At 46.4% G+C, this 21,443-nt stretch overlaps 3 protein-coding genes and 2 non-coding genes across 6 annotated transcripts in view; 2 read left to right on the top strand and 3 right to left on the bottom strand.

Moving 5' to 3' along the window:
- LOC134629589 (microtubule-associated tumor suppressor 1 homolog) overlaps positions 1-1,475 on the top strand; it is a 53,679-nt gene extending 52,204 nt beyond the window's left edge. For both annotated transcript variants that reach the window (XM_063477064.1, XM_063477065.1), the window contains one exon: positions 562-1,475. In XM_063477064.1, coding sequence (XP_063333134.1) covers positions 562-775 — 214 coding nt within the window. In that variant the 3' untranslated portion in view covers positions 776-1,475. The remainder of the gene's footprint in view (positions 1-561) is intronic.
- A 63-nt stretch (positions 1,476-1,538) lies between these two features.
- On the bottom strand, positions 1,539-7,798 carry LOC134629617 (fibrinogen-like protein 1). Its single transcript, XM_063477112.1, has 8 exons — positions 7,619-7,798; positions 6,601-6,831; positions 5,065-5,233; positions 3,944-4,103; positions 3,750-3,847; positions 3,593-3,681; positions 2,650-2,837; positions 1,539-1,768 (listed from the first exon to the last, which is right to left on the bottom strand). The coding sequence occupies exons 2-8, from the start codon at positions 6,670-6,672 to the stop codon at positions 1,546-1,548; spliced, it is 999 nt and encodes a 332-aa protein (XP_063333182.1). The 5' UTR covers positions 6,673-6,831; positions 7,619-7,798; the 3' UTR covers positions 1,539-1,545.
- Positions 7,266-7,357, bottom strand: trnar-ucu (transfer RNA arginine (anticodon UCU)). Its single transcript is given in 2 exon segments — positions 7,266-7,301; positions 7,321-7,357. It is a non-coding gene; the product is annotated as a tRNA-Arg (tRNA).
- Positions 7,799-8,139: 341 nt separating the features above from the next.
- trnak-uuu (transfer RNA lysine (anticodon UUU)) lies at positions 8,140-8,212 on the top strand. Its single transcript has one exon. It is a non-coding gene; the product is annotated as a tRNA-Lys (tRNA).
- An 8,059-nt stretch (positions 8,213-16,271) lies between these two features.
- Positions 16,272-17,861, bottom strand: LOC134629606 (zinc-binding protein A33-like). The gene has a single exon (XM_063477095.1). It carries the CDS (start codon positions 17,859-17,861, stop codon positions 16,272-16,274), a length of 1,590 nt encoding a protein of 529 aa, XP_063333165.1.
- Between the last annotated feature and the right edge of the window lie 3,582 nt (positions 17,862-21,443).

The raw sequence follows: 21,443 nt of genomic DNA on the forward strand, positions 1-21,443 counted from the left end.
GCTGTTCTTTGACTCATAATGTGAAGAACGAGACGTTCTGGGAGAGAAGGAACATGTTTCTGCTCCATGAATACAAAATAAAGCAGATTTCAGGCAACGAGGCGCGTGAGCATTTAAAAGAAGCTGGAAGCCTTTTCCTTTAACCAGATGATGATCGTCCTTCTTGGAAAAACTCGAGCAGACTTAAAAACTTTATTAGAGCACATACAGACTCGACAGTTGAGAACTTTATTTTATGATTGTTGTTATTGTGGCACGTATGAATATGAAAATGACTGTTTGCCTGTGAAAAACACTTAAAACTCAACTTTATGTATTTGCAGTGAGTAAAAACATCAGACGTGTGGCTTTAATAGTGTTTATTGTAAAATTCTGCCACAGCAGCACGAACGACGGCGCGTTTTAAACGTCCCGTGTGCGCCTGTCGTTAGGTGATCAGATAACACCCATCAGCCTCTCAGCGGGCGCGTGGAAGCGACCCGGTTCCCCTTTCAATAAATCATTCCCTCTGAGCGTGACATTCCTGCTCCCCGTCTCACAGCTCTCTGTCTCCCCCTGCAGGCAGCTGTCCAGCGAGCAGGCCATACTGCAGCAGACGCTGCAGAAGGAGTCAAAGGTCAACAAGCGGCTGTCCATGGAGAACGAGGAGCTGCTGTGGAAGCTGCACAACGGCGACCTGCTGGCGAGCCCCCGCCGCCTCTCGCCCACCTCCCCCTTCAGCTCGCCACGGAACTCCGCCTCCTTCGCCACAGCTGAGCCGTTATCGCCCAGATAACCCACCGCCACCGCCCCCCGCGCTCCCCCCTCCCGAGTCGGAGCGGCGCCGCTGGACATGAAGCCATCGCAGACTTGTACATTTTAAATAAATATCTTATTTTGAAAAGACGCTGCAGCGGCACAGACGCACTTAAACCAGAGCGTGGCCCCGGGCTGAGCTCGCCGTCTCGGAACGCCCGGTCCTCCTCGGAGCGTTCTTCCTCCTCTGAAGAAACCAGCAGGCACGCCTCAGGGTCTGTACATAGCTCCTCCTCCCTGACCGCTGCTCCGCTCGCCTCCTCGGGGGGAAACCTTGGATTTTGGATGTTTGTGGAAACGCCTCCGGGCTGTTTGGGTTCCACGGATCACAAACTTTTTTTCCCCTCCAAAGAGCGAAGCTCAATCAGCGTTCCGCCTGGGACGCAAACACGCCTCCCACAGACCTCTGTCCTGTCACGACCTCGACCTTAACCTGCTTTGTGGAATGTAATCACCCGTGGATGTTCGACGTAGGGGGCCGGCCTCAGAGCCAAATATGCAGACCTCCCCTCGCTCCCTGAAATCACCCGGTGCCCAATCAGATCGGAGTCTGACCTGCCGTGCCCCTCCCTCACTGACACACTGGCCTGTTTTACTGTTTCTGTTGTTTGTCCTGAAAAACCTCAGATTTACCCAGAATGCCTCAGTGTACAATGTTCTTTTTTTTTTTTCTTTGGACAGAATAAATGCGACATGACATCATACAAAGGCGCTCTGACTTTATTTCACAGCATCAAAGTGACCTCAGCTTCACGGAGCGCCTCGGCCCGCCGCCGGAACCAGGTCAGGACCTCCTGACAGGTAAACGTCCGCTGGGGGCGGCGGTGCTTCGAGGTCGGATGCTCGAATCATCATGACGACAGACTTGATGGAGTAGGCCCAGCCGTGCCACGTGTACCACACCACGCCGTCGTCCGTCATGGCTTCGAACGGCCCGTCGTAGTAGTGACCGTTCAGGTTACCTGCGTTACACCTGTGAGGGGGAAGTCACAGAACAGTCAGCTGACACGATAGGCCAATAGCAGCAGCTTTAATTGCACCCTGCTCCAATTAAAGGGACAGTCCACCCAAAATCAAGTGAGCGTTTTCACGTTTATCCTGATAGTTCAGCTGCAGAGACGAAAAGTTTCATGATCGAAGCACCAAAAATGAACCGTGAGAATCTCAGCAGCACGAACCCTGCTAGGTTTAATTTTAAGGGATTAAAAAGTTCAGGTTTTTCTATTAAAACTTTATTGATTAATTCCCTACACCGCTTTTTCTACCTGAGTTTAAAAAGACCTGAACTCTGATTATAAATCGGAGCAGCTGCTGTTAGAATCACGAGAAATCCACAGATTTCTGCTGCTGGGACGTCAGGGCGCGATTTAACGTTTTGTTGGGCTGCAGAAAAGTTTGGGAACGGCTGCATTAGGGAACATAAGGAGGCAGAAATCAAAGGAGCTGATTATTAACCTTTGGTTTAAAGGACGGTGAACTTTAACTTTATTTATAAAGCACTAAAAACAGCAGCCACTGAACAAACACACACTTCAAAGCTCTTTGTGCAAAGACCTTAAAACAGACACATAAAGATCTTCATCTCCACGAGTTCTCACGAAAGGTGCGTTTGATTTTATGAGTTGAACACAAATCTGCAGAAATGAAAGACGAACAAAGAAACTGACATTTTAATCTGAATATCTGAGGCTGAATCACATTTATCAGTAAAATGTCAGTTTCCCGGGGTCACGGTGTTGGCGAGTGATGCTTGGCCCCGTCGCTCTGTCTCGTGTGGATGACCGACTCTACAGCTCAGTTTTGGTGTACTGTCCCTTTAAGCCTGCAGTAAACCTGTCGCCGTGCGCGTCTCACCTGCTGAACCACCAGCCCGACTTGCTGTGTCTTACGCACTGAACGTCAGCGTTGATGCAGTTCGGCCGGTCGTAGGTGCTGAACTTCACCCCGTCTGCACACGGACTGCCCGGTCCCGCCCCTTGGGCGTCGGCCAGAGCGTCGCCAGCATTCCCGGTGAACTCGCCCAGATGTAACTGGTACTGATCCTTCAGGTGAACACGGGAGTGAAAGCAGAGTGATCAGGCTCACACCTGCAGCGTGACCTTCAGCGAGGACACTTGGAGCCATTTACAGCCGAACCCTGTTTGACGTGAACCTCACGGGTCGATGACGGCGAGGAAGACCACGCGCTGAAACTGCGAGTGCTGCAGGAGCTCACAATTACAAATCTGATGCTCAGATTCATCGCAGCCAGTTCGTTCAGCAGCAGCTGATTAATCAGACACCTTACACACACTTACAAAGAAATGTGCAGTAAGCAGTGCAAAGTGACCCAGGTTATTGTTCTGAAGCTACATTTAACGACGCCCCTTCAACGCATCATTTTCACAGCCTTTAAAGGCCTGAGGCCACACCTGGGTTCAGGTTTAACATCAGGATCAGGTGTGGGTCCTCCTAAAACAGCAGCAAACAGCTCGTCTTACTTCCTCCTCTCGTGGTGACCGGAGCGTCGCGTCATCGCTCCGACACTCCGGAATATTCTGCAGCTCCTCTCCCTGCTGTGAGTTTATCTGTGTGTTTATCCTCAGCAGTGCAGGAACACAGAGAGGGAGAGGAACGCCGATGGGAACAGAGACCGGCGGTGACCTTGATGCTGCTGCTGGTCCGGACCGTAGTCTAAATAAGACCGAGTGTTATGAGAAACTGATAGGAGGTCAAAGGTCAGGGAGAGGCTGTAAAGTGTTCCTAGCATCAGATTTAATTTAAAGCTGAGAAGTTCCCGCGGTTACTTGAGTTTCACCTGTTCGCCGTCCACCTTGAAGCTCTTGTACTCGGCGTAGCGCTCGGTCCCCTCAAAGTCCTCCATGTTGATGCGCAGGTCATAGTTCCCTAAAAACACAGACAGCATCAGAGACGCACGCACGCACGCACATGCACACACACACAGGTAGACGCACCTTGTGATGTCAGATGGTGCAGGGGTTCATTGCCCAACCAGAACTCTCCAGCAGGAGAGAAGAGGTCTCCGAATCCATGCTTGTACTCCACCCACGCTCTGCGCACGCACACACACGCACACGCACACACACACACACACGATGACACATTTGTTTGCACTGTTCAAGTGTTCACGTGTGTAAAGGTGACACACCTGTCGAAGCTCTCTTTGCCGTCTCTCCTCCTCTGGAAGACGGTCCACCCTCCTCCGTGGTTCATGTCGCAGTACACGCTCAGCGCCGTGGGAGCACCGTCCGGGCGAATCGCGTACAGCCCGCTGGCCACGTTTCCATCCTCAAACACCTCAGAGCAGTCTATATACACACACACACACACACACACACACACACACACACACACACACACGGTGCCTGATAAGAAAAAGATCCCCGGTTCGATCCCAGGAGGAGACCTCGTCCTCCATAATGCCGGGCTCACACTGTGCGATTTTTGGCCCATTTTGAGCCGATTTTTGAGTCGTGCGACCGTTTTGGTGATCGGCCCGAGTTTGTCCTTCATCGTGCGTCGTGCATCGTGTAGTGTACGTGGGGTAACGAGAAACGATTAACACCTCACGACCAGCTCCCGATCATCAATCGCTTGGTCGGGAGGGTGTCACTGCAGCTTCTCACACTGCGCACGCGCAAACACAAATGTCAGCGAAAAAGACGGCGCAGCACGGCAGTGCAGCGTGTGATCTGGACACAAGCGATGGAGGCACAACTTGTAGAACTTTGGAAAGCTCACCCGAGCCTTTTCGATGTGGCCTCACAAAATTATCACGACCACAACAACCGTGAAAATAGTTGGATTTACATTGCTGCTCAATCACAGCTGCCTGATCAATGTTTTTCATAAAGTTGATGGTGGTGGTGTGCGTGTCTGTGTGAGTGAAAGACAGAGAGGGAGAGCGAGCGACAGATTTTCTGTTATAACCTTCATTTTATGGACGCACAGTGTGAGCACTCAGGTCGCATCAGAGCATCGGGCTGTATAGTGTGAGACCCTGCATCGTGACCTATGAACTTCTAACCCCTGCGAGTCAATCGTACAGTTTGAGCAGGAGCTGAATCGCGCGACTGAAAAAATCGCACAGTGTGAGCCCGGCATAAAGCTGCCATCTGTCTGACCTGATGAGTCTAATAAAATGACCATTCCCGGGTTTTTCTCTGATTTTGTGACGATCTGTGTAGACATGGTTTGTTTTTTAGGTAAAGGAAACTTCCGGTGCTGACGATGTAGGGTTTGACCCACGCACGGTGGACGCAACCGTACCTCTGTAGAGGTCGTCGAGGCCCAGGTACGAGTTGGGGATCTGCTGCAGCTGCTGCGCCTGGCTGCTGTGGAGCTCCTGGATGTAGCGGTGCTGCTCACTGATTACGTTCATCAAGCCCTGGATCTCCGCTTCCAGCCGGCTCACCCTCTCCTCACACGGCACCGGCGCCTGGACAGGAGGATAAAAATGCTCTCCTCTGGCACTCGGCAGTAACGAAGAAAGTATGAGAAGATCATTGTTGTCCTCATCAGTGTTTCTGTGATCTACTCTAAATCCTGACTGAAGCTCGTCACATCAAACACTCCCATGAAAACGCCTGAAACCCTGATTTATGAGATGGTTTCAAGGACTTTAAAAATGAAATCATTTAAGTTTCTGCCTATGAAACTCCTGCAGGTGCACTGCAAATGCTTTGATATTAATACATACAAATGCAGTTGGAAATAAATCCATATTTATGATGCTGAAATCGTGAGGCTGGGAATCTCATCCAAACCATGTAAAAGCCAAGATTAAAGAATCATCTTATAAACACTGATGCCTCATCTGCAGCGTGGAGGTAAAGGTCAAAGGTTATTGGGATTACTTTTAGTAAAGGTACTTTTTGTAATCGCCTCATGCAGATTTGAATGAAAACGTTCACCAGCAGGGGGCAGCGTGTTACAGTGAACGCGTGCTGTTTAACGTTAATTCCTTTGTCCGCCTTCACTTCATCAACACGCTTTGTGATTTTATTGTAAATATGAGCGTGTTATTAAATACTGAAGTTACACTGACTCACTGCTCCCTCGTGTGGAACAAAATGGTATTACATGAACGTCCAGCTCAGCTCTATTTTAACTCTAATGCAGATCTTTTCAACAGAATACGGAGATATTTGGGCAGAATGTGTACGTGGTGTTTCTTTCTTAGTTTAAAGGAAGTTAGCAGACGTACTTTGAGATACTCAGCACTGCATCAATAAATCACAACGCAAAATTAGAGCTGAAGCTTGAACAGATGAGGAGTTATCACAGTGTGGTTTAAAAGGTCAATAAACCAAAATAAAACTGAAATATGATCATTACTGTTTATTTCTAATGTTTGTATTTTACTCTGAACGCACCGACGTTAAGAAGCTGTCACAATAAAGTAAATCTTCAGCATTCAGTTTTTATTCTGTTTCTGTCATTTATTTTTGTTAGTTTGGTTGATGGAAATAAAAATCCTGAGAGAAAAATGAAATAATACCAGTGAGATGAATTTCTTGTTCTGTACAGTAAAAATGAAATCTGAATCTAAACCACTTTCAACACCAAGGTTCTCATTTTTCAATAAGAAAGTCATTGGAGAAGCACAAACAGTGTCCCTGTGGACAGCGCTCAGTCTGCGCTTCCACTGGAACTACTTTCTGCCAAACAAAACGACGGCTGCATTTTTCACCTCTCTGTCATCAGTTGTGTGAGGACCCAAATCTCAGAGATACTTAAAGCAGGAAGTACAGAGTGCAGACTGCACGAGGAGAAATATGTGACACGGATGCTTCGGTTTCTTACCGCCACAGAGGAAGCCAGGTGAAGCAGAAAGGCCACGGACGTCCTCAGCGTGGCCATCATCGGCACTCTCATCGACTCGCTGCCCTGACCCTCCTTTTCCAATTAGCCTCTCCGCCTCCGCCTCCTCTGACTTTAAGCCCTGTCAGGAAGGCTGGTGTTGGGCCATCGCTGCACAGCCGTGGGGGAGCCTCCATCTAGTGGCTGCAGTGACTGAACCAGCAACACCGACCACTGTACACAACAAAGATAATGACGTGATCACCAGTGAATGAGTCAGGAGAGACATAAATAAATGCTAAAATAAAAACATTTCTATACACTTATTTTTATCTACTTCTCTGTATGTTAATACAAAGAGCAAATCTGACTGTATTATCAGAACTGATATGCTATGTATTTCTAAGTAGTTATTAAGTTGTATTCAGCAGCAAACAAACACAAATGTTGTATAATGTGCATGGGTACACTGGCATGAAATTAAACTCAATTAATCATTAAGTGGATTTAAAGTAAACATTATTTTAATTTTCAGCTTTGTGTCATTGTTAGTCTTCCATACCGCACAACGTAACACCGTTAGCTACTTACATTACTTACTTATATTACAGTTATATATCACAGTTATATTACAGCATATTTAATACATACATAAAAAACAAAACATGCGACTCCGGTGGGACTCGAACCCACAACCTTTGAATCACTCCTCAAGTGCTTGACTAGAAGTCCAATGCGCTATCCATTGCGCCACGGAGCCACCTGTTGCACAGGCTGCAATGACAGCTTTTTAACATCCTCTTTCCACACGAGGCCCTAGCAATGCGGCTAATCTGCTAATACTGCGCCCGTGTCCGCTGCACAAACAATAATGCTATAAAATAGCACTTTAATGCTAACGTTAGCTTAGCACCGCGGCTAGCTGCTGTCAGCTGGCCCGCTTCTCCTCCGCCCTCTCTCCGTTAGCTCACACATGAAGGCTCAGGCTCACCGACATGTTTCCACCGGCTGAATAACAAACCTGAAGCTCGCCTCCTCCACCCAGCTCTGTCCTCAAAGACAACTACTCCTCCGACACTGATCAGATTTGCTTCAGCAGTCGTAACGTCAGACTGCTTCGCTTGTTTCAACAGAAACAACGTCGATATCCGTGTGTTTGGGAGAGCAATGTCATAGCTCAATTCAGTGAAAAAATGTTTAAACCAGTATACACTACATAAATTGCGTGCAACTGTGTCATTTAAACACTTTATAAACAGAATGAGTCGTGTCTTGAGTTGCAATTTGAGGGTTCATCTGTGATTTTAGCAGCGGAGTTTTTATTGTGAAATTCTTAAAAACCGGACGTGATATGTGTGTTTCGAAAAACTAGAAATGGCTGAGAGAACATGCAGGACCAAAATCAAATATGTCTGATATATCGTGACGTGAAACACGAGGTGAACAGAGAATATCTCCTGTGTTACTTTTACATGTAGCAATATGTAGCGTTCTATCGGACTACCCAGGTTTTTGGGGAACTTGTGACAGGAATGTGCCAGAGCCCGGATAGCTCAGTCGGTAGAGCATCAGACTTTTAATCTGAGGGTCCAGGGTTCAAGTCCCTGTTCGGGCGTCGGTTTTTTTTTTCGCCCCTTTAGTTAAAGAACCTGCTCAAAGTGAGTACACATATTCTTTGCATTACTGCAGTGACTCAAATATAGCTTTTATGTTTTCATTATAAGAGTAAATGTTAAAACGCCTATGACAGGACCTCCCACCCACTCCATGTTGTGCTGCCCAGTCACAGGAGCACACTGGGACTACCCATAATGCACCACTGAACGACACAGAAAATCATTCCTGCCTGTACAACTCCTCAATCTAATACACAGCATACAGTGCAGCGGTTACACCTTTTTGCAGATACGGTGAAAATATCAAAGTTTTACAGGTTACAGTCAATCATATATATTTAATCGCTGTAATAATCCAGAATTGCAGAGCTATTTTTTGTTTTTTTTTTGTAAACTTTGTAATAAATGTTTTTTTTAATGTAGTTCCGTCGGTTACTGTTCTTATTGTCTTGGAGTGACTGTGACCACATCATTTCCTAAGGCAGTGGTTCCCAAACTTTTTTTGCTGGGCCCCCCTTTGTTTTACAAGAAAAATGTTCGCTCCCCCCCCACCCAGCGCGCATGCACGCACGCACGCACATACACATCCTCCAACCACACACACCCATATTTTGCTCCATTTCGGTTTATTTCACACCTCAAACATTTAGTAAACAATTAAGCAAATACAAGTAATCTGCAATAAATTACAGGTAGTAATAAAATAAACTACTAACTCTTTTACGCTGCGTCTGCACCTACACGGGTATTTTTGAAAACGCAGCTGTTTCGTCCACACGTAAACGGCGTTTCGAATCACCGAAAACTGAGATTTTTTTAAAACTCCTTTTTTGCGTTTACGTGTGGACGAGGAATACAGAGTTCGTCACGCAACGTCAAAGGTATGTGCCTTTTTTCACGTCACGCTGTGCGCATGTTATTGTTTACATGAGATGAATTGCAGAATGGCAGATAGTCAGATTAACAGTAGGGGAGACCGGGGATAGTTGTAACGTGGGTCAGTTGTAACACTTCCAATTTCTCCAATCAGAGCTAAGTTTCAAATGATGTGATTCATCCTGTGCATGCCCAATTCAGTTCTGCTATCACATGTGAAAAATCAGCACATTTTGTCAAACACAGACAATTTAACACGAAAAAAAGTAATTTGTATGCCAAAAAGTAAGTTTTTCTACTTTATTTCAATTTCTAATAGCATTATCTGCTTTGTAGTTAAACTCATCAAACTTAAATTATGTTATTTGTATGTCTATGGGGATATATTCTGTGTAGGTCTTTAGTGCCAATGTTTTAGCCGTTGGCTGTAATGTTAGCTAGTTCATGGCTATAGGAGTCTGGGTCAGTTTAACAGCAACAGTCTGGGTTAGTTGTAACAATAATGCAGATGCTACAACTTACCACACTATTACTTTAACTTATATTAAACAAGTTGGGGCAACGACATCAGCAGAGAGGTTCACTGGTCGCCTTTGTATATGCGGTTAATGCCATTGGCAACACAACCACTGTTTGTGTTCCCACACATACATTATGCAGACCACTTTGTCAGAGATGGACCAGTAGGAAGTACTGGTAGTGGAAATAAATCAGGATGGGTGCAAGAAACAGATTTCCTCATCTTTCTGAAGCACTTTCCAAACCACACCAAGGTAAGCCATGATAAAAAGTAATGGAATTACGATGCTGGTGCACAACTACATTTTTTCAGCTTCATTGTTATGTTCAAAAGTTGGTGCAAGAGTTGTAGATTATAATGCCCACTGAGCCAACGAGGCCAAACTCAAGGAAGACCAACCAAAATTAATGAAATATTCAGTTGCAGAAAATTCCATAATTTGTCTTTTTTGGGGGGTTGGAATATGTTCAAAAGCTAGATTTCTGCATTCTGTCACACACACACACACACACACACACACACACACACACACACACACACACACACACACACAGCTACATAAATGGCTCTAAGTGCATTCATGTGTTGAATAAACAAAGATTACATGTTAATGTTTTGTCAGTACCCTTATTTCATTGTGTTACATTTCACCCCAGGACATGTTACAACTAACCCAGACTATGGGGTTAATTGTAACATTTCACTCTTTGTGTTTGAGACCATACCATGCAATGGGTAATTGTGCTGCAGAGAAAATAGCTGCACTATTTAATAGCAGAGACATGTAAATACTTTGCATTACATTTTGAATCCACTACCTTAAAAGAGCTTCAGTTTACAGACAGAAATGTCAAAAATGTTACAACTATCCCCGGTCTCCCCTATTTTGTCTCTATCTTCAGGTTTTACACGCTTACATATACAGGCGCAGTTACTGTCCCTCCATTTAGAAAGGCAGAGGCGTCACGGTGTGATTATTTTACCTGTAGTTATTTTTTTCCTGTGTAATAATATTCAACATTGCTATCAATACATTTTTCAAAAAATGCCTCTCTGTGCAAAATGGGTTTAAAAACATAAACAGCTGTGGGATACTGTTTGTCCGTGACGGGGGAACAAATCGTAGCAGGATCAGCCTGATATTATTTGTATCCCACTGTAACTTTACTGTATAAAGAGCTTTGCGTTTTTGGAGGCGCCCCGTGCTAGCAGTGTCCAAGCGTTGTTGTTTTTTTTTAAATTTCCCTTTTCATACCGCGCCCCCCCTGCAATGGCTCTGCGCCCACCCTAGGGGGCGGGCCCCACACTTTGGGAAGGTCTGTCCTAAGGGATTAATAAAGTATTGTGATTGGGATAAATTTACAACAGAAACATGTTCGGCTGCTGTGGACAGAGTCCGGACACACACAGAGCTGTTGATCGGCTGCTCAGTCAGCCTTTGCTTCTACCTTGAGTGAAGCTGAAGCACACTGGTTTCATTCTTAACTCCTCTGCATCATCCCGAGATCCTCATCAGACATTTGTTCTGATAAATTAACTTTCAGTCAGTGCTCACCCCCTAAAAATATCAAAGTGTCTCAAGTTTCCAACAGAAGATTTCTAACTCGTGAGAAACATGACATCGGGACTCAGTGAAAGAGTTGGATTGTTATTCAGGGTACAGAGGGGCTGGACAGAGCGTTTTTTGGAGGTGAAGCGAGGTTATCTATAACAGGAAGTGAGCAGAATATCAGCTCATTCACAGATACAGCATCAAACACAGAAAACTTAACTCCTGTCAGAAGCTGTGGTCAGAGAGGACGAGTTGCACCAACATGTAACAGTAAATGATGAAAAAACAGTGTGTTTTCATGACCCCAGTATCAGTGCTGAGGGTGAACATGGCGTGCAGGCTGGTGTTTTACTATTTAGAAAAAAAACTGGAAAACTGATGCACGTGCTAAAAAGGAGCAACGTTTTCAAGAGGTTCCAACCAGAATTCCAGAGCACTGAGATCACAGTCCTCAAACTGAGCCTTCGTCAGCCACTGATGATGATGTTAGGTGTTCAGTCACACTACAGTGAGACATTAGCAATGCCATCGATCCATCCATCTTCTTCCGCTTATCCGAGGCCAGGTCACGGGGGCAGCAGCCTAAGCAGAGAAGCCCAGCCACCTCCTCTAGCTTGTCCAGGGGAACACCCAGGTGTTCCCAGGCCAGCCGAGAGATAAAATCTCTCCAGTGTGTCTTGGATCTTGAGAGATCTCTCTACTTGGGGCAGGAACTTGTCCCCGACCCGTTGTGGGCACTCCACCCTCCGAATCTGACCCTGGCCTCAGATTTGGAGATGCTGATCCTCATTCCCGCTGTTTCACACTCGGCTGCGAACCATTCCAAAGCGAGCTGGAGGCCATCACCCGATGAAGCCAACAGAACCACATCAGCCGCAAAAACCAGAGATGAGATTCTGAGGGCACCTAAGTGAAAGCCCTCCGCCACTTGGCTACGCCTAGAAATTCTGTCCATAAAAATTACGAACAGAATTGGTGACAAAGGGCAGCCCTGGCGGAGCCCATCACCCACCGGGAACGAGTCTGACTCATTGCCGGCAATGCGAACCAAGCTCTTGGAACAGTTATATAAGGATCACATGGCCCATAGTGATGGGACAGACACCCCACACTCCCGCAGCACCTCCCACAGGACACCCCGAGGAAAACGGTTGAATGACTTCTCCAAGTCCACAAAACACATGTAGACTGGTTGGGCAAACTCCCATGCACCCTCGAGTATCCTCGAGAGGATAAAGAGCTGGTCCAGTGTTCTGTGACCAGGAACACTGCGACCACTGCATTGTTCCTCCTGTATCCAAGGTTCGACTAACGGACGGACTCTCCTTTCCAGCACCCTGGCATAGACTATCCCAGGGAGGCTGAGGAGTGTGATCCCCTGTAGTTGGAACACACCCTCCGGTCCCCCTTCTTAAAAATGGGTACCACCACCCCGGTCTGCTAGTCTAGGGATCCATCCATCCATTCATTTTTTTCCGCTTATCCGGGGCCGGGTCACGGGGGCAGCACCCCAAGCAGAGAAGCCCAGACCTCCCTCTCCCCAGCCACCTCCTCCAGCTTGTCCGGGGGAACAACAAGGCATTCCCAGACCAGCCGAGAGATATAATCTCTCCAGCATGTCCTGAGTCTGCCCCGGGGCCTCCTCCCGGTGGGACATGACCAGAACACCTCACCCAGGAGGCGCCCAGGAGGCATCCTTGTCAGATGCCTGAACCACCTCAATTGGCTGTTTTCGATGTGGAGGAGCAGCAGCTCTACTCTGAGCCCCTCCAAAAATGGCCAAACTTCTCACCCTGTCTCTAAGGGAGAGGCCAGCCACCCTTCGGAGGAAGCTCATTTCCGCCGCTTGTATCCGCGATCTTGTTCTTTCGGTCACTACCCACAGCTCGTGACCATAGGTGAGTGTAGGGACGTACAGAGCTTCGCTTTTACACTCAGCTTTCTCTTCACCACAACAGACCGGTACAGCATCGGCATCCAGGGATACTGCCCCTGATCTCCACACAACATTGCAGAGGTGTGTCAGCCCTACAACATCCAGAGCCTTCAAGAACTCAAGGCAGACGTCATCCAACCCAGGGGCTCTGCTACCAAGTTGTTTAACTGCCTCAGTGACCTCACTCCCGGAAATTGGCGGGTCATCCCCCTCTTCCCCAGACTCTGCCTCCTCCACGGAAGACGTGCCAGTGGGATTAAGGATTAAGGAGGTCCTCGAAGTATTCCTTCCACCGCCCAACAATTTTTTTTAGTTGAAGTCTGCAGCGCTCCTCTGCAGCGCTATACTCAGTGCAGGTAGACACAGCTTTCCCCTCCTGAGTCGCCTGACGGTTTGCCAGAATCTCTTCGAAACAGTCCGAAAGTCTTTTCCATGGCCTCTCTGAACTCCTCCCACACCCAAGTTTTTGCTTCAGCCACAGCCCGAGCCACATTCCGCTTGGCCTGTCGGTACCTATCAGCTGCCTCCAAAGTCCCACAGGCTATCCAAGCCTGATAGGACTCCTTCTTCAGCCTTGTGGCTCTCTTCACCCCTGGTGTCCACCAGGTTTGGGGGTTACCACCACGACAGGCACCAACCACCTTGCAGCCGCGGACTCTCTTATGGTCAAACATGGTGTTCGTTATGGCCAAACTGTGGTTTCCACAGAAGTCCAATAACAAAACACCACTTGGGTTCAGATCAGGGAGGCCGTTCCTCCCAATCGCGCCCCTCCAGGTCTCACTGTGGTTACCCACATGAGAATTGAAGGCCCATGCCCCCTTTTCGGGCTGTGCCTGAAGGCCCGGCCACCAGATGCTTGCTCTCGGGCACCCTCCCCGGGCCTGGCTCCCCGGTAACTCTATCTCGGGCAGGGTAAAGTGTTCCCTTGGTGATATTCTCATAACGGTCTTCTGAATCGCTCTTTGTCTGGTCCCTCACCCAGGACCAATTTGCCATGGGAGACCCTACCAGGGGGCAAAAGCCTCCGGACAACATAGCCCCTGGGATCCCTGGGACACACAAACCCCTCCACCATGATAATGTAGCGATTCGCATTTTTATCAAAAGCATTAGCAATGCTTTTGATAAAAATGAACATTTTGTTAGCCACGCTGAGGTGCTGGGGGGGGGGATGATCTCGTACATGGTTGTCATAGTTTCTGTTATAATCGCCAGCAGAGCTTCTGTCAGTTACTTTTCATTTGTATCTGTTTTTTAGGGTGTCCCACATGGGTCCAATCTGGGACCAGCTCTCCTTTGTCAGGTACATAATTAAATGACAAGGAGCCCATTTCTGTAAGCATGATAATTCAGTTTTATTAATACAGTACAAGCCGTATTAGTGAACATATTCAGATTCTTGAAAAGATAGTGGCCACACAACTCCACTCATACTTAACTAATAATAATCTGTATGAACAGTTCCAGTCTGGTTTTCGTCCCTCCCAAAGCACTGAAACTGCACTAATAAAATAACCAATGATACTTCTCAACCCTTTCCTCTGGTCGCAGCCGTGCCCCAGGGATCTGTCCTGGGGCCTCTTCTTTTCATTATCTACCTTCTTCCGCTTGGACACATTTTTCGTAAATACAATATTCAGTTTCACTGTTATGCTGATGACACCCAGCTTTATTTGTCCACTAAACCTGATTCTGCTCTCCCCCGTCCTCCCTCACCCTCTGATTAGCCAAACTAAATTCATGGTTCTCTTCCAATTTTCTCAAACTCAATAGTAACAAATCTGAGCTTCTCCTGGTCGGCACTAAACCAACACGATCCAGAGCTAATAGCTTTTCTATTACAATCAATAACTCCCCGGTCTCTGTTTCCCCATGTGTGAAAAGTCTGGGTGTGATCCTTGATAGTACTCTATCTTTTAACTCACACATTAATAACATCTCTCGGTCTGCATATTTCCAACTCCGTAACATTAATCGTCTCCGTCTTTTTCTCTCCCCACATGCCACTGCCACTCTTGTTCATAGCCCGGCCACTTTCTGGATCGATCACTGCAACTCTCTTCTTTTTGGTCTTGGTCAAAAATCTATCCATCAGCTTCAACGTGTCCAGAACTCTGCTGCTTGTATTATCACCAGGACCCCTTCTATGCACCACATCACCCCTGCTCTGCAGCAGCTTCACTGGCTTCCAGTTAAATACCGCATCAATTTCAAGATACTTTTGTGCACATTCAAGGCTATCCATCATCTCTCGCCTTCATACCTCTCTGACCTGGTTCAGATCACCATCCCTTCTCCGTGTCTCACATCCTCCTCCTCTCGTTCTCTTTCCGTCCCTTCCCCCCGGCTAGCCATCGTGGGGTGCAGGGCTTTCTGCTGCTCTGCCCCCGTCTTTGGAACTGCCTTCCTCCTGAGATAAGAAACATCACTTCCCTCCCTCTTTTTAAGTCCAGACTCAAAACTCACCTGCTCACATTAGCCTATTCCACATAAACTTTTCCATCCTGCTACTTTAATTTCTTTTATTTATTTGCTCAACGTTTTATCCTTGTTATTCTGTAAATTGTTGTTTGTTGTTGTTATTGCTTGTGTACAGTGTCCTTGAGTGTTTTGAAAGGCGCTTTCTTAAATAAAATGTATTATTATCATTAGATGGAGCACAGGATGAGACATGTCTGCAGTCTGAGAATAAAAGCCTGCAAAGTTAAAATTATAATTAAATAACTGTTAAGTCTGGATTGTTCAGAAATATAAAAGTGTGACAACAACCACGAGTCTACACAGTGATCTCTGCTTATCCTTACCAGGGTTTCAGCGGGGCTGGACCCTATCCCAGACGAGGTACACCCTGTACAGGTCCACAGCCTGACAAGCACTCACATTCACACTGACACTTATGTGAATTTTAGAATCATCATTAACCCCACTGTGGACTGTGGGAGAAAGCTGGAGTACCCAAATATTCCCTTTGAATTTAGGTAAAATTGAAGTTTCCTCCAAAGTAAAAAAAACTAATTCACATAGTTTTAAGAATTAAAATCAGCACGAGGCTGCTGTAAGTGTGAGTCCACTTAATAACAAAAACCAATCAGTCAGAATCTGAAAATAAAGATGACCAAAACCACATTTTCACCAGTGAAAATGTTCCTCACACAGGATCAGATCAGTTTTCTAGTTCGTGTGATTGACAGGAGTGATCAGCAGAGGTGCAGAGTTTTTACCATCATCACTAGTACAGGGACAAAAGTACGGGAAGAGCTTCTGAGTGAAGGAGCAGCCAGTGAACGAGTAGATCAGAGCTGCAGCATCTACGTCATAGAAGGAGACCAGACCCTCCTCATAGTCCAAAAACACCCCCACCTTCTCAGGACCAGACCGGAGACAGAGACAGACTGGAGGGGCGGCACAAGCTTTGTACTCACTTCCGTCTCTCAGACATACAGTCCAGAGACCGTCCCCAGGACTCAGTCTGATTTGTCCCTTCCTGTTGATCGACTCTGTGGCCACTCCTAAATCCCAGTCAGTCTTTCCTTTAACCTGAACCTCAAAGTAAAATCTGCCTGAAGAGAAACTCTGCTCTCCTAAAACACAAACACAGTAAGAAAATCTCTCTGGGTTGTCTGGAAGCTTCTTCTTCACATCACTATACTTCACTTGTTTTCCATCATCAGACAGGATGAGGTCAGGATTCGCTGTATCAGGATCCAGAGTCACGTCCACTGCATACTGCTGGACCCTCTTCAGCTCTGCCTCAAACAGCTTCTTCATGTCTTTCCTGAGTGTCTCCACAGCTCTCCCCACGGTCCCCTCATATGATGGTGGAGGGACTCTGACCTCTGTCCAGTCCTTGGAGCATAGAGCAGCTTTCAGGGAGGAGAAGCTTTGGAGGAGGTGGAGGTGGTCTTCAGAGTGTGAGAGCTGCTCCACCTCAGAGCTTCTCTCCATCAGCTCAGAGATTTCCTGTTCCAGATCTTTGATGAGACCTTCAGCCTGTTTCTCTGTAGTTTCCTGTTTGTCTTCGATCTCCTTTATGAGCTCCTTCAGGCGTCTCTCAACAGACGCCATCAGAGCCGTGAGGACCTGAACACCTTCTGCTTTCTGTCTGTCTGCAGCATCTTTACTCATCTTCACCGACTCTTTGATCGCCTGAATCTTCAGTCGTCTCTTCTGGATCATCTGCTGAATCTCAGCCTCTGTCTTCTCCAGCTCTGCCTTCTTTCCTTCATATTCTTCTCTCAGAGGAACAAACTCATGAGCCTTGTGATCTAAAACAGAGCAGAGCATGCAGACACATGTCTGGTCGGTCTTACAGAACAGCTCCAGATGTTTATCGTGCTTCCTACACATCCTGCTTTCCAGGTTCTCCACAGGCTCAATCAGCTGATGTCTTTTCAGACTTGTAGCTGTCAGATGAGGCTCCAGGTGAGTCTGACAGTAGGAGGTCAGACACACCAGGCAGGACTTCAGGGCCTTCAGTCTGGTTCCAGTGCAGACGTCACAGGGAACTCCTGCTCTCTGCTGAGCTTCACGTCTCTGAGCAACCTTCTCAGACAGCAAAGGGTTGAGCCTCAGCTGAGGTCTATTGGGAAACGCCTTTTTACATACTGTACACTGACATGGAAAATTAATATCCCAGTGCTGAGTGATGCACTTTTTGCAGAAGTTGTGTCCACAAGGTGTGGTGACCGGATCAGTGAACATATTTGGACAGATGGGGCACAGAAGCTCATCGTCAGACAGCAGATTGGTGGCAGCAGACATGTCTGCACTCTGAGAACAGAAGTCAAAGTTAATATTGTAATTAAATAATTGTTAATCGTGGGTTGTTTAGAAATATGAAAGTGTGACAACAACCATAAGTTCAAGCAGTGACCTGCAGATATTCACTTCAATTTTAAATTCACTTTTATTTATATAGCAACAGCAGTCGCCTCAAGGTGCTGTATACTGTAAAGAGCCTACAATGATACAGAGAAAAGCCAAATGACCAGGTGACCCCCTATCAGCAAGCACTTGGCGACAGTGGGAAGGAAAAACTCCCTTTTAACAGGCAGAGGCAGAACCAGGCTCTCCCATGTTGGCTTCTCTTCATTGGTTCCCTGTTAAATCCATTCAGGCCATGGAAAAGACTTTCGGTCTGCCTCATAGTAATTCAGGCAAACCATCAGGCAACTCCGGAGGGGAAAGCTGTGGTCTACTCACAAGGTGGGGTCCTTGGGGTCCTAACCCTAACCCTTCAACAGGTGGTCGAAGACATACTTTGAGGACCTCCCTAATGCCACTGATTGATCCTCTGTGAGGCAGAGGCTGGGAATTACTCGACCATCTCTGAGGGTGAGGTCACCGGCGTAGTGAAACAACTCTTTGGAGGCCAGGCTCCTGGGCTGGATGAGGATCGCCCTAAGTTCCTGAAGGGCCTGGATGTTGTAGGGGTGTCATGGTTGACACATTATGATACTTTCAGTGGAGATGTGGGGTGGTGCCTCTGGATAGAAGGAACCATCCCAGTCTGCCAATCTTTAAGAAGGGGGATCAGACAGTGTCCTGCAACTACAGAGGGATCACACTCCTTAGCCTCCTTGGGAGGCTAGCGTACTGGAAAGTAGAGTTTGTGCGTTTATAGTTTAACCTCAGACACACAAGGAACAATGCAGATACCATCCTCAGTTCAAGTGTGTGTGGGAATTTGCCCATCTAGTCTACAATTGTGGAATTGGAGAAGACATACAGCGACATCCCTCAGAGGGTGGGGGGTGCTTTGGGAACATCTCATAGTCTTCAGCCTCTCCCATAGTCAAGAACTCTGGGCAGCAACTGAAAGACAACGACTGTAGACACAAGCTACAGAAATGAGCTTTCTCCAAAGGGTGGCTGGTTACTGGATACTTCTCCACATGAAAAGCAGCTAGTTGTGGTGGTTCAGGCATTCGCTTAATTCAAAATCCTGCTGCTCACATACAAGGTCTTAAATAATCAGGCCCCATCTTATCTTAATGACCTTGTAGTACCATATCACCCTATTAGAGCACTTCGCTCTCACACTGCAGGCTTACTTGTTGTTCCTAGAGTATTTAAAAGTAGAATGGGAGGCAGAGCCTTCAGTTTTCAGGCCCCTCTTCTGTGGAACCAGCTTCCAGTTTGGATTCAGGAGACAGACACTATCTCTACTTTCAAGATTAGGCTTCAAACTTTCCTTTTTGCTAAAGCATATAGTTAGGGCTGGACCAGGTGACCCTGAATCCTCCCTTAGTTATGCTGCAGTAGGTGTAGGCTGCAGGGGGCTTGTGGTTTATATGCCACTGTGCATTTCAGTTATTATTCATCTCTGGCTCTCTTGGTGCTCACTTCCTCCCCTCAACCCTAACCCGCTGTTAAAAGTGAGTATTTCCTTCCCACTGTTGCCAAATTGGGTTTTCTCTGTATTATCACAGGACCATGATATAAGCACCTTGTCGTGATCTGTGAAGTGAACTTCCTGTCATGCGCCCCATAAATGACTTCAAAAGTGTGTTGGTTTGACAGGCATGTGACCATAAACATGTGTTTCAGCTGTTGCAGGCAAACATACAGTCAGCTCAGGTAAAACAGATGAGTTTAATCTTCACTTTTTACTAATTATATGAGGTTTTTATCTTTTACGTCTCAGACTGAGTGAAAATTGACATTTTTCTTATTTGCTCATTTGAAATTTGACCTCAGTCTGTATCTTGTACTCTGTTTTTTCATTTGGTTGGTTGGTGCATTCATAGCTTTAACATACTTTGAAAACCCAGTGTTCATATTTTGAACCTGATAAGCTGAGAAATGTAAAAATCAATGCAGTGCCACCACTGAAGATACCGTCACACTGTGACCAAAGACCTGTGCGGTGAACATCATCTTACACCTTAAGATTACCTTTAAAGGACCTTGAAAAGCTTATCCACGCATTTATTACATCCAGATTGGACTACTGTAACTCCCTCTACTCGGGCCTCCAACACTCTTCTCTTTGCCGGCTTCAGTTAATTCAAAATGCAGCTGCGCGTCTTTTAACAGGTACGAGAGTCCATGAACACATAACTCCAATTTTAGCCAAATTACACTGGCTCCCTGTTAAATATCGCATAGATTTTAAAATTCTTTTGTTCACTTTTAATATTCTGAATAATTTAGTGCCCAGCTATCTTTCTGAACTACTCCACTTATACAATCCCAACAGAGCACTTAGATCGTCCAATCACAGGCTCCTAGCACAACCTAGGTCTCGAATGAAGTCGAGAGGTGACCGGGCCTTTGCATCCGTGGCACCTAGACTCTGGAATAACCTCCCTGTTCATATTCGCACTGCCGAGTCTGTCCAGTCTTTTAAATCACGTCTTAAAACTTGTTTTTTTACTTTGGCTTTTGATTCTGTCTAGTTGGCTGGTCTAGCTTGTTGTGTTGTTACCTATTGTTTGTTGTGCTCTTTTATTGTTTGTTTTAATTGTCTCATGCTTTTACTGACTGTGAAGCACTATGGTCAACACTGTTGTTTTAATATGTGCTATATAAATAAATTTTGATTTGATTTGATTTACACACTGCAGCAAGAACAAAGGTGCACTCTCTGAATGACAATCTGACAGCTGTAATCAGAGCACGCTCTACAAAGTTGTTGGTTTAATTCCCAACCTGAAATATTGAGTTTACAAACCGCTGCACTCACCAGTATCTGAGTCAGGTGTTGACAAAGACTCGCGTTTGAAGATGAAATGATTTCAACTGAAGCTTCTGTTACTCTGAGAAGCTTCACCCGCCCTGACAAACACTTCCTGCTGTTGTTTGTCAGGTTTCCTTTGGTAGGTTTGCACTGATCACAGCTGCACACACCTGAAACAAGATGAGCTTCAAACGTAGGCCCTTCTTTAGTTTGACAGCAGCAGTTTTCACAGAGGTCAGCCTGAGGTTTCACTCGGTGAGCAGAAACAACCTGCTGCTCTGATCTTTGAGAATTCACTGCAAAAACATGAAGTTTAAACAGGAAACATCCGATTTAACGGTTTTATTTAACACTCATGGGTGCAGGAGGTCAGGGTCAGAGGTGTCTTTGGTTTGCCCCGTCACATGTTTGGCCTCCATGAGGAGGAGCGATCCTACCTGGAAGACCAGCCCCACAGCGCCTCCATGTGGGAGTAATGTGGAACAGCTCTAAATGAGAAGAAGGTTTTTGGTAGTCCTGTTTCTCATGGCTCACTGCACTGATCTTTAGATGTGAGCGTGCAGCTGCTGATGCTCCACAAGCTTCTATCTGAAATGTCACATTTCTGTCTCCTGTGGCGATGAAGGTGCGAAGGCTCCAAAATGCTGCAACAATGTGAATTA

This window comes from Pelmatolapia mariae, linkage group LG6 (genome assembly GCF_036321145.2).
Source record: "Pelmatolapia mariae isolate MD_Pm_ZW linkage group LG6, Pm_UMD_F_2, whole genome shotgun sequence".
NCBI lineage: Eukaryota > Metazoa > Chordata > Actinopteri > Cichliformes > Cichlidae > Pelmatolapia > Pelmatolapia mariae.